The 16,416-nt window shown below is 44.8% G+C and overlaps 1 protein-coding gene across 1 annotated transcript in view; it reads left to right on the forward strand.

Annotated features, from left to right (window-relative positions):
* LOC147678116 (hydroperoxide isomerase ALOXE3-like) overlaps positions 1-16,416 on the forward strand; it is a 112,019-nt gene that overhangs the window by 85,523 nt on the left and 10,080 nt on the right. The window contains exons 11-13 of the mRNA XM_086945976.1: positions 12,662-12,783; positions 14,975-15,075; positions 15,942-16,112. Coding sequence (XP_086802102.1) covers positions 12,662-12,783; positions 14,975-15,075; positions 15,942-16,112 — 394 coding nt within the window. The remainder of the gene's footprint in view (positions 1-12,661; positions 12,784-14,974; positions 15,076-15,941; positions 16,113-16,416) is intronic.

Here is a 16,416-nt window from a genome sequence, read left to right on the forward strand (position 1 = left end):
ATGTGCAGGTCACTGGACTGTAATTCCCCTCTTCTGGGCATCATTCTCCTCCTTAAGCTCATCTCTGGAGATTCTCTTAAAAGCAGTTTGGCTAAAGTCACAAAACACAGCCCATGGTGGGTACAAGCGAGGGTGGATTAAAATTATTTTAGACCTCTCCGCTGCTTTCGACACATTGACCATACTGGTCTCCTTCAAAGCCTTAGAGTTCTAGAAACCAGGGGGACTATCAGCCGATGTAATATTTCAGTTTTATGGAACAGAACTCTGTCCAGTTAGAGGATTATCACTTGCCACCAAAACCTTTGCTCTGCAGAGTGCTACAATGATCCACTCTATCCTCTTTACTTTTGAATTCATATTTAAGTCAATTTGTGTCTTTCCTTCAAGAATATGGAACCAAGACCTGCTTTTAGGTAGATACCATGCAAGTTATTTGCTGTTCCTCAGCAAGGGCAGGTGGCAGTATCTCCAGCATGGCCTCTGTGCTACACTTGCCCCTAAAATGGATGAAAGATACAAAAAAAATGTAATGTAATTCTAGCAACATTGAAATATTATTGATTACAAATAAGAAAAATATGTGGCAACCATCTCTTTGGTCACACACACAATAGTCCACTGTCCCACTCCTGGAAAAACTGCCTGTAATCTTGGCATCATGTTAGATGACAGATTTGCAGATCTCATCTGTAACATAATCTTGTTTCTTTCAGCGGGAACAACTCAGGTGGGTCTTTTCACATTTGTCATTTTTCCATAAAGTTATAGTAGCAAACTCCTTCAACCATCCCACACTGAATTATGGGAATTCGGCATATCTGGGGCTCCACAAAAGGGGCTGAATTATTTGCAACGATTGCAAAATTTTGCAATAAGGCTGAACTTTGACCCGAAGTTCCGAACAAATGAGATGACTTAAGCGCGTATGGAACCACTACAGTGAACTAATATACACAATGTAAGGTCACCTGCCTGATGCATAAAACGTTGTTTGGTTTGATGCCTTTGTTGTTTTCTGGCAGATACAATAACTACTGGCCTACTTGTCTACTTGTCTACTGAGACTTTCTACTAAGCACAATTTTCTTGTTCCAAATTTTAAACTATACAAATGGGAAGGCACAGCTCTCTGTGTTTGAGGACCTGCATTCCAGAATTTACCCTCACTTCACATACAAATAAATCAGATTATCTTAAAATCCACAAATTGTTAAACACATCTTTTTTTTACCACATCAGCAGAAAATCGCATGAAAACCTCGCAAAAAGGGCCAAAGTAGTTCATTAGTAGTTAGCGACTTTGTGAATAAGTATAAGTGAGCTTTGAAAATATTTGTAAGCAAATAAATGGAAATATTTCTTGATTCTCAAAACTCTGCCTGACTTGGTAAAGGAAGCTCGCTGTCAGGCGACCACAATTGTGCTCAAGAGATAACTCATGGTGAATAACTTCATGGTGGTAAAAAGTATGCTAAAGACACAAGATGATGGACGGAATGTTGCACAATGGCCAAACATTCACCCCCAGTCACAGATCTGGGTTTAATCCATCGTTATTTTGCTCACCAAGCCACCCCAGCTCAGACATGGCCATATGCAAATCAGTCTTGACCCTGTGCCTCATGGGAACAGTCCAGCCCAAACTGCCAAGCCATGTCTTCCCTGGACCGGAATCAAGCATCCTAGGACCGGTTTCTGGCTATCAGCCGTCTTCAGCCAGGATAGCTTGACTCCAGTGGCGTAGTGAGCACGGGACCCACGTCTGGGCATACCCTTCCCACATAGGGTGAACAGCAAAACACACAAGATGATGGATGGAATGTTGCACAATGGCCAAACATTCACCCCCAGTCACAGATCTGGGTTTAATCCATCGTTATTTTTCTCACCAAGCCACCCCAGTTCAGACTGGCCATATGCAAATCATTCTGGACCCTGTGCCTCATGGGAACAGTCCAGACGGAACTGCCAAGCCATGTCTTCCCTGGACCGGAATCAAGCATCCTAGGACCGGTTTCTGGCTATCAGCCGTCTTCAGCCCGGATAGCTCGGGCCGCTCCTTCTCCTTCCTCGTGGCCCGAGCCAAGAATGCCCTACCGCTTCACCTCAGACAGACACCACTCCCTATCTTTACGAGAAACCTCAAAACTTGTTTCTTTGACAGACCCCCTCCTTGATGGACTGGAACATGCACCCCCACTCCCCACCCCAGCGCCTTGAGACCCTTACGGGTGAGTGGTCACCCTTAACAAACATGTGATTGATCGGGGGACCACGTCATAAAGCTGGGCTGATCATAGGGTCGTTTGGGGTGCGTGGAATTCGAGTCGGCTGTTCAGGTATGCTGGTCCGGTGTTGTGGAGGGCTTTGTGGGGAAACATCCTTTACAACGCGACTTTTACTCAGCACTACCATTACGACGCAGCTATTACAATGCAAGTCGTTACAACGACTTGTGCTGGAGGGGGCTGCAGGATAGGGAATAGTTTAATTTTCCATCCAACACCTTCTCTAATATCCACGGGGACTGGAGTTGGAATAGAAAATTCAACTATTCCACTATCCAGCGCCCCCCAACGCAAGTCGTTGTAATGACTTGCATTGTAAAAACTGTGTTGTAATGGCATGCGGAGTAAAAGCATGCGTTGTGATAACATACATCCGCTTTGTGTGCCAGGTTGAGAATCTTGAAGGTGATTTTAGCCTCAATGGGGAGCCAGTGGAGTGTGTGCAGGTGCTGGGAGATGTGTCAGTGTCTTGGCAGGGTAAGGACCAGTCTTGTGGCGGTGTTCTGGATGTTTTGTAGCTTGCGGGTGAAGTTTCTGTTTATTCCAACGTAGAGTGCATTGCTGTGGTCAAGTCTGCTGGTGATGAGGGCATGAGTGATGGTCTTTTTGTACTTGAGGGGGATCCATTTGAAGGTCTTCATAGGAGGCGGAGGGTGTGACAAAGTTGATCTGGTGGCGCCATGTTGAGTTCGGAGTCAAGGATGATTCTGAGGTTGCGTGCATGGTCCGTGGGGGTGGGCAAGCTTCCGAGGGCGGGGGCCACCAGGTATCGTTCCAAGTGTCAGGGTGTGGGCCCATGATGAGTACTTCTGTTTTGTTAGTGTTGAGTTGTAGGCAGCTGCTTTTCATCCATTTGGCGACTGCTTCCATGCATTCTTGAAAGTGGTGTTTGGCTGCAATGGGTTCGTTGGATAGGGAGAGGATGACTTGGGTGACATCTGCCTATTAAACAATGTTGTGTCCATGGGTTCCGACTATGGGGGCGAGCCGAGCCATTAGACGTTGAATAGCGTGGGGCTGAGGGGAAATCCCTGGGGGACTCTGTATGTGGTTGCTGTAGGGTCTGAGAGGGAAGTAGGGAGTTTGACCCACTGTGTTCTGCCGGAGTGGATCCAGTCGAGGGCCTTGTCCCAGATCCCTGCTTCGTGAAGTCTGTGTGTTAGGGTGCAGTGAGAGACTGTGTTGAAGGCCGCTGAGAGGTGAAGGGCTACTGTTTCCTTCTGTCCAGATGTTGTCTGCTGCTTGCAAGGAGGGTGGTTTCTGTACAGTGTTTTTTTCTGAAGCCGGTTTGGGAGGAATCAAGGATGTTTTGCTCTACGATGAAGGTGGCGAGTTGGCTGTTGATGGCTTTCTTGATAACTTTCGCTGGAAACGGGAGCAGGGAGATAGGTCTGTAGTTTTTTAGGTCGGTGGGGTCCGCTGAGGGCTTCTTCAGGAGGGGTTGAACTCGGCGTGCTTCCAGTTGTCGGGAAAGGAGGCATTCGCTAGGGAGGGGTTGATGGTGTGGGGAAGCATGGGTGCAATGGTGTTGGCGGCTCTGTTGAAGATGTGGTAGGGGCAGGGGTCTGTGGGGACCCCGGAGTGGATTGGCTTCATCGTCTTCAGTGTGTCTTCGGTGGTGAGGGCTGTCCAGCTGTTAATTGTTGGCTTCAGGGGTTCGGGGGTGGCTGGTGAGGGTTCAGTGTTTTGGCAGTCTTCGTCGAAGTGCTGAGTTTGTCGCAGAGGTCTTGTGAGGGAATGATGTCAGTAGACTCGCTGGTGGGTTGGGCAAACTCCTTGATGATGCTGAAGAGCTCTTTGCTGTTGTGCGCGTGTGTGGAGATTCTGTCTTTGATCGCTGTTTTTTTCATATTTCTGATGAGTTGGCGGTGGGCGTTGGTGGCGGCTTTGAAGTTGCTGTGGGCTTCTGTAGATTTGGAGTTCCTGCAGGGCTTTTTGAGGCTGCTGCATGTGCGCCTGGACTCTTGAAGTTGGGTGGTAAACCATCTGGCTTTCTTGGCGTGTGTGTTGTTCTTCTTGAGGGGGGCTATGGTGTTGGCGCTGTCAGAGATCCATCTGTAAAGAGTTGTGGCTGCGGTGTTGGGGTTGTCGTCTTCCGCGATGGTTGTGGTGGAGTTGCCGAGTGAGGAGGAGAGCTGGTGGTCAGTGATTTTGGTCCAGTTTCTTCGTGGGAGCAGGTTCTGAGTTCTGTGGATGGTGGGTGGTCTTAAGGTGAAGTGGATGCATCGATGGTCTGTCAACAGGAGTTCAGTACTGTGGATGAAAGTGGTGGAGTTTCCTGTTGTGAAAAGGGGGTCGAGGGTGTGTCCTGCTGAGTGCGTGGGTTCGGTCACGATCTGGTGGAGTCCAATGTTGCGCCGGTTGTCCAGGAGGGATGTGGTGTTGGGGTCCAGTTGGTTGTCAAAATGGAAGTTGAGGTCTCCCAGCAAGGTGTAGTTGGTGGATGCGATGGCTTGCAGGGAGATGATGTCCATGATGGAGTTGGTGAATGGTCCGGGGGTTCGGTATATGAGGGATCCTAAGAGGGTGATGGTGGGGCAGGCCTGTATCTTGAAGTGTAGGTGTTCCATCTGGTCTGTGGGCTCATCGGGGAGAGTGCTCAGCCGGAGGGTGGATTTGTGGACTATGGCGATTCCTCCTTTAGTGAGGGTGGGGCAGTCCTTCTGGGAGATCTTGTATGCTTGGGGAATGGCGGTGACGAAGTCCGGTCCCGATGTGGTGTTCGTGCAGGTTTCGGTGAAGAATGCGACATTCAGGGTGGTGCTGTTGAGGAGGTCCCAGATTTCAGTGGCGTGTTTGTGGAGGGATCGGATGTTGAGGAGGATGCATTTCAGGGTCTTCGGGCGGTTGTGTACTTGCGGGAGGGTTGTGCTGGATCCGTGGTCCAGGCGGTGCTGCAGGTGCCGGCAGAGGTGACAGCTGAAGGGTGTAGGCTAGTGAAGCTAGCTTGCAGTTGCTGTTGCGACCTGGGCTGAATGTGTGGAGTGCCTCTGGGTTGTAGCAATGGCGGTGCGGAGGTCCAGGGTTCCTGGTGCTGGTCGCGTTTGGGTCACAGACCGGTGCTGACGGGCTTGCCTTTGGCGTACCTTCGGCTGGCAGCGGTGCAGCCGCGCAGCGGGCGCCATTAAGTAGGGGTCAGGAAGGGCTGGATAGGTGGGAGGCGGGGAGGGGAACTGGCTCGGGCTGGTCGCACTGGGGGGAGCAGCCACAGGGACAGCAGCAGCTGGAAAAACAGGGAAAAGGAAGATAATAGGAAAATGGGGAAAGGGGGAAAGGGAAGATGATAGCAAAAATGAAAAAGTGAAGAAAAGTGATAGAAAGAGTAAAAGTGTGAAAAGGATAAAGGTGAAAAACAAGGAAACGGAGCAGAAAGGAGAGGATGAAGTGGGCAGATAGTGGAGCAAGAGAAGGAGTCAGAGACCACTGGACCATCAGGCATGTGGTGCAGGTATAACCTGCGGGAGGAGGTTGTCCTCAAACACCAACACTACAAGAGTGCAGGGGCTCAGGAAGGCCTCACTTAATGGTGGAGCAGTGAGGGTGGGAGAGCAGTTTCACTGACAATGAGAGAGCAGTTCCACTGACAATGAGTCAGTGGTCTTGCTCACCTGTCCCGGCAGCGGCCGCCATTAAGTAAGGGTCGTAAAGGGCTGGACAGCTGGGAGTCGGGAGCGGGTATGCGAACTGGCTCGGGCTGGTTGCGCTGGGGTAGAGGGGTGGCGGGCGACAGCAGCCACCGAAAAATGAAGAAAAAGAAGATGATAGGAAAAACAGGGAAAAGGAAGATGATAGCAAAAAATGAAAAGTGAAGAAAAGTAATAAAAGGGTGAAAAAGATAAAGGGTAAAAATTAGGAAACGGAGCAGAAAGGAGAGGATGAAGGGGGCAGAACACAGAGCAAGAGAATTAGTAAGAGGTCCACTGGACTACCAGGGATTAGGAGCTGGATTAACCTGCGGGTGGATGAGGGCATCAAGCACCAACACTGCGGGTGTGCAGTGGCTCAGGAGGGCCTCACTTAATGGTGGAGCTGTGAGGGAGGGAGAGCAGTTGTACTGACAATGAGTGAGATACTGCCCTCTTCCAAGAAGACTGAAGCCAGTTCATCACCTAACATTCATGCTTCACAACATGTCTCCTACCAAGTAATTTCTTAGATGTTGCTCTTCAGCTAGAGGACCACAAAAGCAACTCAGAAGCACAGCAACTTGTTTGAGGCAACATCGTCTGACCTGCCCTCGAAGATATGGCGAGTGAGCACTTTCACCTACAATTCAACACCAAGGTATCACAGGAGGCCTGCAGATTCCAGCATCATTAAAGATGTCCTGTTGTCTATATGTCTCCTACCAAAAGGCTTGGTCACACCCCTGATCACCTGTGCTCGCGTCCCATACCCCATATCCTACAGCCGCACTACACCATGGTCCCATCAGAATCTGAGTTTTCCTGGTGCTTGCCTCACTCCGCTCATCCGACACAGATCCTTCAGGTATGTGGTACCACTGGCACTTGGTGCAGACTGCTCTCCCTCCCCCTTCACTAGGAGGCTCAGACAGCCACAGGTTGTCCTTGGAGGATAGGTGACAACGTAGTCTGTACTAGCATTATGCATCAAGGACAACCGGCCTGATATGCCCAACACTTGCCCCAGAGGCCTCCGCCCATCCACCATGGGAGTCTATCTGTTAGCACTGATTCCATGCCACTGGCCAAGCACTGCTACTTTGATATCTCTCCTGATTCGTGCTGCTTCCTCAGGTAGCCAAGTAAATCCCTGCAGTGCCAACTACCCACTCATTGAACCACCAAAGACATTCTACACTTTGTGTCCCTCACATGTATCCAACCTTGATTTTCATGTCTTCCATACCATCCCAGATTCCATGTCTCGCGCTCACAGCACCTCACTCAGGTCCATGCTGCATGCTGCACCTGTCACACTCTCACACTTCTAGTCCCAGCTTCTTCCTTCTTACTACCTGCAGTGTGTCCTCCACCATTATCTGTCATTGTCCCTTCATCCACCTTTTAGCAAAAGTAGTAGGTTTTTCTTAAAAGTCAAAATGCAAACCATAGATTTTGTGTATGCCAACGCTTGTTTTGGATTCTTACTAGTACCTAAAAAGGAGACTCATAAATCCAGTCAGAGGAGTGGAAATAGAACTGCTGTTGTTGCCTCAAAGGTGTACACATCATTCATACCTTGTTCATCACCAAAGTGTTATAAACCTTGACATAATTCAATGTGACTCCAAGTGGTGGAGGTTATTAGTGCACTCCTAAGTCAGTACAAAGGAAAATAATCCACATTTTACGTGGAATGTTTTTCTCTTTTTATTTATTGCTTATTCTTTTTATCTAGAGAATTGCTTTTGAGGCATGCTGAGATACTGATGGTTCTTTGATCTAGAGGAACGTCTCTGTAGAAGTATCCAGAACTCAAGGAGTCTGGTAGCACGAGTTAAAGTTGTTTTGTTGTGACCCTCCACTGTCTGGGATTCACACTGGTAGGTTTACCTAGCCTTAAGAGTCACTCACATATTCTTGGTCTCTATGAAAAATTGGAAAGTAGACAGGTCTGTCCCACCCTCTCCTTCGGGCTGTACTCGTAGAAATATTAGAATGTTAAGAACCTGACTAACCTGTTGAGAAGATCTTGCAGGCTATAAATTTGAATTCGTACCTTGAATCCTCCTAAATCAGTTCACACTCAAACCTATGTATTTGATAATAATTGGTGTTTATTATGTGCTAATCTAATATATATCAGGTAAATATGGATTATCGGTATGTTCATAAATCCCCCACCCATAATATACATAAATACAATGAATAACCTGTAAGCACCAAGCATTGATTATCACACACCCATAATGAATTAGTTCAGGAAACTCTTAACTTTTCTATCAGGACTGTGGTGTTATGGTGTATAGTTGCTGAGACATGTAATACAACCCACATACTTGCTGTAGACGCGATGGTCTTCAGGATCATGCCTGGACAGGCAGTATGTCCCTGAGCATATGAGTTCTCCTTTCATCCCTATCTGTCTGCCCATAACAACTATATGGAGCTGTGGGAAGCACTTCCAAGTGTGAACCCTCTGTTGCTGAAAACAATGGTTCCATTTGCCAAAACTGGATGTGAGAACGCGGTTAGTGCAGAAACCAAAGAATTAGCAACACCATTGCACAGAACACTTATTACGTCCTAATTGGTTGTGAACGCGGCAAACGCGAACACACAAAATAATTAATTCTGTTGTATGAATTCTAAAACCTAAATCACGTGCATGTTAAGGAAATGTATTCAAACACACAGATAATGTAAATAAACTTCCCAAGGCATGTTAGATATATCATAAATATAGAGGCTGAGGCACATCTGAGTTCCAACATCACAAAACATCAAGCATTTGTGTTCTTGGATGTACCATGTTACAACGCATACCATTACAACTACCTACCATTACAACGCGACCATTACAACGCATACCATTACAACGCATAGCGCTTAGAGGTGCTGGATAGTGGTAAGTATAATTTACTATTCCAACTCCAGTCCCCGTGGACACTAGGGAAGGTGTTGGATAGTAAATTAAACGTATTCCCTATCCTAGAGCGCCCCCTAGCGCAATGCGTTGTAATGGTATGCGTTGTAAAAGTTGCATTGTAATAGTAGGTAGTTGTAAAAGTTGCGTTGTAACAGGTGTATACCTTGTGTTCTTCTGCTCACTCTGAGTTGCTCTGGAGTGTGGCTCCTTCATTGCTCTTTATGGCAAAACTGTTTTTTTAAGGAACTATCACAATGTATCTCTGTAGATTCCTCAATTTGAGATTGCCTTAATAAAATGTTGATAGGTTAGCCAATTGACTTGGATAACTTTCAACAAGTCCCCCTTCCTGCGCTACAACTCTACCAAATTTTCCAAGACATGCTGAAGAGACTGATCACTTCTTGAGTGCATAAATGTGATATTGAACAACTGTTCTCCCATGTTGTGTCCGCACCGTGGTTTAATAAGCCATGCAGTGGGACAAACCCTGGCTTCTGCACATGGGCAGTAGGAGGGGTGGGTAAAATCCAAGAACCGTTTATACTTGTTAAGCTTCCCCTAGAACTGAAAGGAAGATAAAAGCAAATGTTGAAATTGCACCTCGCACCATGATAATGTATTCATGCTTTGCCAAGATTCCTATTCCTGATTGTATACAATTTAACTTATGAAATTAATTGTCAGCACACACGTCTGACTCAGAGATTTCAATGTATGTCAATGTAGTTCAAACTGTATACAAAGATAGAGCCAGCCGCGTCTGGCAGAGTATACTTGGAAGCCGACCGCTCTGGATCTCCCAAGCTTGAGTTTAAAGTAACCTACCTTCATGACTGTTTTTGATTGCTGTTTCTGATTAGCAGACAAGTGTACCTGATATGTGCATTCACAACATGTCACAGCGTATAATCTAAACAGTTTCCTTAGAGAGTTGCAGAATTGTATGTGCTCTTCCGGTCTAAGAGAAGTACCCCTTCAGTGTCACTTGAGGCCCACACAACCTTATCTAAAACTACTGTAAGGGTTGGGTTGAAGCTCTAGTAGCGGTGATGGTGAATGTTGGTGTCATTAATGAATATTTTGGTGAGGGATTGTCAACATAAGGAAGGGTTTCTTTTTTTTTATTTTTTATTAGTTTTATTTCAGCAAACAGTCATATAATAAACATACGTCACAGAGTTATCATCATGTAAACAATACTCTGCTAGTTATTCATAATTCATTTGCAAATTCCTTTCATTTGGTACCCTTATGCTTGTAGATGGCCTTTTGAAATTGGAAGATAGATAAAAGTTTGGCTTGCCAATTGTGAAACGCTGGAGGTTCGATATCTAGCCAGCTTGAAGTAATGCAAAAACGATACGCAGACATACAAATAAATAAAAAAGCCTCTTCAGTTGCCGGCCTTGTTTCTGTCGGATCCATTTCTAAACCCATAATAACCATTTCATCGGACAATTTTACGCTGATCCCCAAACTATTATTTAAAAAAAATTCAATGTCAGAGATGTATTGAAGAAGTTTAGGGCACCTAAAGAACATGTGGATAGAGTCAGCAGCTATTTCATCACAGTGTTTACACATGTGGTCAGTACTTTTTTTCCATTTAGCCATCTTTATCAGAGAATAATAAAGATCATAGATTGCCATAAAGTGCTGGCTTTGCAGCGAACCATTAAACAGGTTGGGTTGAAGCTCTAGTAGCGGTTATGATGAATTTTGGTGCCATTAATGAATATTTTGGTGAGGGATTGTCAACATAAGGAAGGTTTGTATGGATTATTTTTCTGATCTGTTAGGCAAGATATGCTCAGGGTAGGTTCGTAGAGCAGCAACGGTTGTCAGCTTGGATAAGATACATGGATGGATAAACTAATCTAGCTTGCACAATTCAGTAAACTATTCCTTAAGCGATCAAATCTTGTATTGCCCTGCATGGTTAGGATATACATCAACATTTTGCTCTCACCTTGAATGCAAGTACTACTCACACCATAAAGGAGCACTAACTGTCCCCACAGTAGAACATGTGTGCATACCAAATGTGATAAGGATATTGTTGTATAGAACATGCAGCTACTCCCAGCCAGAACAGTCCAAACTGTACTTTGCAGGATGTGGCTGAGTTGTGGGGTTGTTATTGATCTAACACAGGACTCTTGAACATGGGTAGATTGGATCACTAAATTTTCTGGAGCTAATAGACAGATGACAGCAAACTGATGTGAAGGGCCAGTCTCGGGTGCAAACCCATGGGGCCTAGATTCAGAGGGGTGCACCGGCAGCTGCTCAAGTGAACTGTTTAATTATTTTATTTGTTCCAGGCCGCTCGCAACTGTTGATACTTTCCAGGTTATACATACATCTTCTTGCTCCAGTCTCATTCCATATCCGTTTCTCCCCATCACCGTTTGTTCTCCTCATCTAACCCCATCCCCTCACCTAGACTCTCACCTCCTATTTAGCCTGGAAGAAAACATGCTTGGGTGTGGCATGAATGACTGAAGACATTGGGAATTATGTGATCACACAGACAGGTAACTGTTCTGAGGTAATCAGGTGGGACCTGATCTGTGAAAAAAAGGGTTGCCCACTGAGATCATCATCATCAGCACCCTGGAGAGGACATTGAGGAGGAGAGAGAGAGATGCCAATTTTGGTATCACCCGAGGCTCTAGCTCAGCAAAGGCCAGCCCTGCTGATGTAACAGAGTTCTATAAAACACACCATGTCCTATAAGTGCCAAAAGGGGAAGGTAATGGCTGTGACCCTTTCCCTTTATGAATGTATAATAAAAAGCTTGTTGGGGAATAGGCAGTGGTCTAGGGGACCACTACCAACTCTTAAACATACTTTTCAAAAAAGAAAACATCTTTTAAACGTAGCCCAGTTTACTTTAATCAAACAAGTTTGGGTCAAAAAAAAGTTTATTTTATGCAAAGGCAGTCACAGATATGTTGGACTGATGGCCCTAGCAGGCCACCATCCCTTTGAGTGCCACAAATCGGAGTGAGTTGTAATTTGCGATCATCCCATTACGGTTCATGAGATAGGTTAAATTATGACCTAATCAAAATGTTATGATTCAACCTATTACAGGCTGTATCCCTGTGGGCAGATAGTGAGTGGCCATCTTCTGAAGTGCACACAAAAGAGACAATTCCGTTCTTGCTGCTGGCACAGAAAGTTCCCTCGGGCACTTCGAAATTGAAAGCCATTTTTTCTCAGAAATGGGTGGTTGCATGATTTGTCTGTCCAATTCAACACATGTTGAACTTGTGTTATGTACAAAACAATGTAGTGTGCAGAGAATATGAGCAGAGATTGCTCATACCATGAAATGGTGGCTCTCCTGAGATGATCTTGTTATGCTAATCCACTGGATACACTTGGAGCTCTTAGGAGAAGAACAGACTGGGTGGATCTGTGTGACCTATCCAAGAAGGAAATGAGACATCTAAACCTGTATAGAGCTGTTGTCCCACTATCTACCTCAGTCCCTTTTCATTAGTGAAAAGGGCACGTCACCATCCTGAGGAGCAAGACAGCAGAACTGATTCCAGAGTAGATTCAGGAGGAAAGCGGAAATTGACTCCCCAAGCCTTTGAGGTAAATCTTGTGAGTAACTATAAGGGACCCGCTTGAATGTAGAACATCCATGTTAAACTAGTGGTAAACACATGCTGAATAATTGTTAGATGAGTGATGCTTGTTGTTCCTGTAGTAAGAGGTACAGCTTCATCTTCCTTGGCCTGGAAGTGTCCCATGTGGTCTTTCACCAATTGACCCTAATCAATTTTCTTTTCTCCTAGTTATGTGTCTGGCATTGTTGACTTCTACTATAAGGGTGATGAGAGCATCCAGAAGGACCAGGAGCTTCAAGCATGGGTTTGGGAGATCTTCAAAGAAGGCTTCCTGAAGAGGAAATCCTCAGGTATTGTTGTACGGTTCTGTGTTTTCAGAACAACAAAATGTCATAATACAGAGACTGCGTCCTACTATGTAATCAATCTATTGGTCTGTTTGCCTAGCTTACAGTACTGAATCTGAGCTCCTAACCCCACAGAGTTATAGATCTAACCCTTTCGCTAGTCATTCGTGCATGCCTAAAGTGTCACAAAAACATACTGTATTGCATTTTCAAAAGTCTATTGAAGAGCTCTAATATTTGTAAACAAAACATGAACTGCGATTATGAAAAAGATGAGAAACATCATTGCAATAAGCATTATTAGGATAGTGAAAAACACAAGCAATTCAACCATGTTAATTGTTCATAATGTTGCTAACATTACTCCTATTATGAATATCTCTATGCTAAAGAGAGCATATAGGGAGAATCCATTCACCAGGCCTATTAGAATGACCCAACCCCATACCTAGGTACTGTCAGGAAGCTGGCCTTTGTGCAATAAGGAATGCACTCTGTCTCGTGTGTGCAAGCTTGCACACTTCTTCTTGCATGCTATCTTCCTTCTCAGGATGAAGTTCAGGGACAGCTGGACTGCATATCAGTCATAGGTCACAGCAACGTTCCCTGATTAGTGTGACAGGCAGTTAACCTCTCACCAACTTCAGCGCAGACGCTATTTTAATTAGAAAAAAGCAGAAGAGTCGGCGCCTAAGAGCCCAGAAAAAAACAAATAATAATACATCATATTCTGAATTGTACAACAGAGGAACTAAATGTGCAGACTACCGAGCAACAATGTCTATCAAAAATATACTATGTGTATGTGTAAAGCACTCGTTCCCCCAGAAGGGTATCTTGGTACTGAATAACAGATGTCTATCTGAAATAAATGAGTGCATAGTGCAGTTTCGCCATATGGAAACACATGTACAAACCACCATTGGAAAACAATGTTAAGTTGAAATGAATAACCAAAGTGGAGACTACATGTAAGCTACATTACAGTACAATTGGCTGATCTTGTTATCTTGTTTTGTTGCTCATCTTCCCCATGCTTGTGGAGTGGTGTGGCTCACTGGTTAGAGGCGGAAGACCTGTATGCAAAGAACGGCCCGGGACCAGGGTTCAACTCCCGATGCGGCAGGATCTTAGACCAGGGTCAACGGACTCGATAATTCTCGCCTCAGTGCCTACTCCAACCAGGGAACACACTCGGCAACTCTGGGCGTTAAGCTTACCTCATCTCCACAATGGCCCCCCACAGACGCTGGGGATGCCTGGTTTCACCCTGGAGATACCCAGGGTGAAACCTGGGTATCAGGACCATCTCACAGGACCATCTCACAGGGAAAACCAGGATGGGTTCCCCAGCGGTCTATAGCGCCAGGACACTCGGGTAGAGTAACAGTGCGCTTTACAAGTATCCCACATTTACATTTACACATACCTCTCACTGATTGCAGCTTGACACTGGATTCACAAGACATTGAGACTGAATGTGAAATCTAGAAGATTTAGGAACTGTCATGCTTGAAGTGTCAGCTTAAGTCCAGCAACAAAAGGTTCCTACCTCTGTTTAGAACATTAGAATGTTGAGAGCTCCATTGACGATAATGAAGTGGTTCATGGCTTATAATGGGCGGTTTAAGCCTTCTGCTTCAGCATTCCAATGATTGTCTTTCTTTTTAATTTAGAACATTTTACTCGTAGTGCATGGGATGTTCTAATACCTTTATAGCCCTTCTAGCTCAGGCTATACCAGTTTTTAAAGGTTTTATCCTGCATGTTCTAAGCCTTTAACAACTGGTATAGCCCTCAGCAGTGGGTTCGAAGCCTATATTGAAATATAGGATGAATTTAGACCATTTCAGTGTATACTGCATTTTTTTCAACATATTAAAATTATATTTTTTCCTTTGGAACTCAAATGTATTTAAAATTCTTTACTGTTTTGCACTGCACTAGAACGTGGAAGACACTTCCTTCCAACAGTGCCAGGAATGCCACAGGATTGTAGCACCCTTTTGTGAATCCGTTGAAATGTTCAGAAAATTAATACCCCACAGGCATACCCTTTCATGCACACAACTACAAATTACCATTATCCCTCTGAGCAGTCACTGAAGATACACACCTGTGGCACATAGGGCACAGGATCTGCCACTGCTAAACCTTTTAAGAGTGATCGTACATTGTTCTTGTATTCTTTCAGGAGTTCCATCCTCGCTACGGACCCGCGCAGAACTGATCAAGTATTTGACTATGGTGATTTTTACAAGTTCAGCTCAGCATGCTGCTGTCAACAGTGGGCAGGTAATTGTAAAAATGCTTATAGGACTGTAGGTGGTAGGGATAAATACCCAAGGGATTGTAAGAATCTAGAAAACTGATCTGTGCTATCGACATATAAAAAAGCCTAATGCTCATGAGAACAGTCAAAGCCAGGGTATCAGTACACTGATATCTCAAGGTTAGGTTTGTGCTATTTAAATAATACATACATACATCATTATAAGAGGATCAGTAGATCAGATTGTAAGTTTGTGAACTTAGGCATTGACCTGAGGAGGGTCCAGAGATTCACTAGAGGGCATTACTTTTGTTAAAGAGGTTAAATGTCTCCTATTACTACAAGTCTTCACTAATGTGACTGGTGCACCCTTCGATAGTTAAACCCAAAACTAAATGGAGACAAGAGGAGCAGCTTTTACACATGGCGGGACATCATTTTCCCCCAGTGAATGCCAGTACCAAGCCCTTCTTTGAAAGATAGAATAGATCCTGCTGAGAAAACAAAAGTCTCAAATTGGCCACTTATCTTTCCTGTCATTTTGGAAATACCCTTTGGTCTGTGATGATTGACAATATTCCTTGATTTGTCATAATTCCTTGTATATCAGCTCCATCTGACATTCTGACTCCTGACTGAAACAAGCACTTTTCCAATCTTCTCCCCAATGGTAATGTAATACCTAACAAACAAGGTTTTCTTGTCTATTCTTGTTTCTGTGAAAGAATTACATTTTGTGATGTAGCATATCTTGGCTTTTCAAGTTTTTTTTCTCTATAAAGCACTCTGACAACCTTGGAACTTTCAGCGCGAAATAAGACTATGTAATAAAAATTATTACAACTTCCAGCTGTTGCTTTTTCTTCCATTTGGTCTTTGGCCACTATAGTTTGATTTCCTCGCCTGGATGCCAAACAGTCCCAACACAATGCGCCAACCTCCTCCCAAAACCAAAGGCACAGCAACACTGGAAAGTGTCCTGGACGTCCTACCGGATGTGGGTACCACCGCCACTACAATGGTAATTGTAAAGCTCCTGAGTAATGAGCCTGGGGACACGGTAAGCATACTATTATCTCAATATATAGAAGAGTGCCTTGTTGTGCATAAATTGCACCTCCATGTGACCTCTTTACTTGAGAAAAAGTGGCATGGCATTCTGTCCAGTCTGTCTTACATAAGGTGACTTGTGGTACATAGATAATTAGGTATAATAGAATGAATATGACAGAGAGGTGATTGAAGTTTTGATCAAAAAACAGTTTTTGTGATGCAGAGACTGCAACACACCAACAGAGCGAAAACAACAATTCAGTTATATCCAGGGGTGTAACTTTGTGAGATTGAGTGGGTGTGAATGTCAA

The sequence above is a fragment of the Lissotriton vulgaris genome, chromosome 12, assembly GCF_964263255.1.
Source record: "Lissotriton vulgaris chromosome 12, aLisVul1.2, whole genome shotgun sequence".
Lineage (NCBI taxonomy): Eukaryota > Metazoa > Chordata > Amphibia > Caudata > Salamandridae > Lissotriton > Lissotriton vulgaris.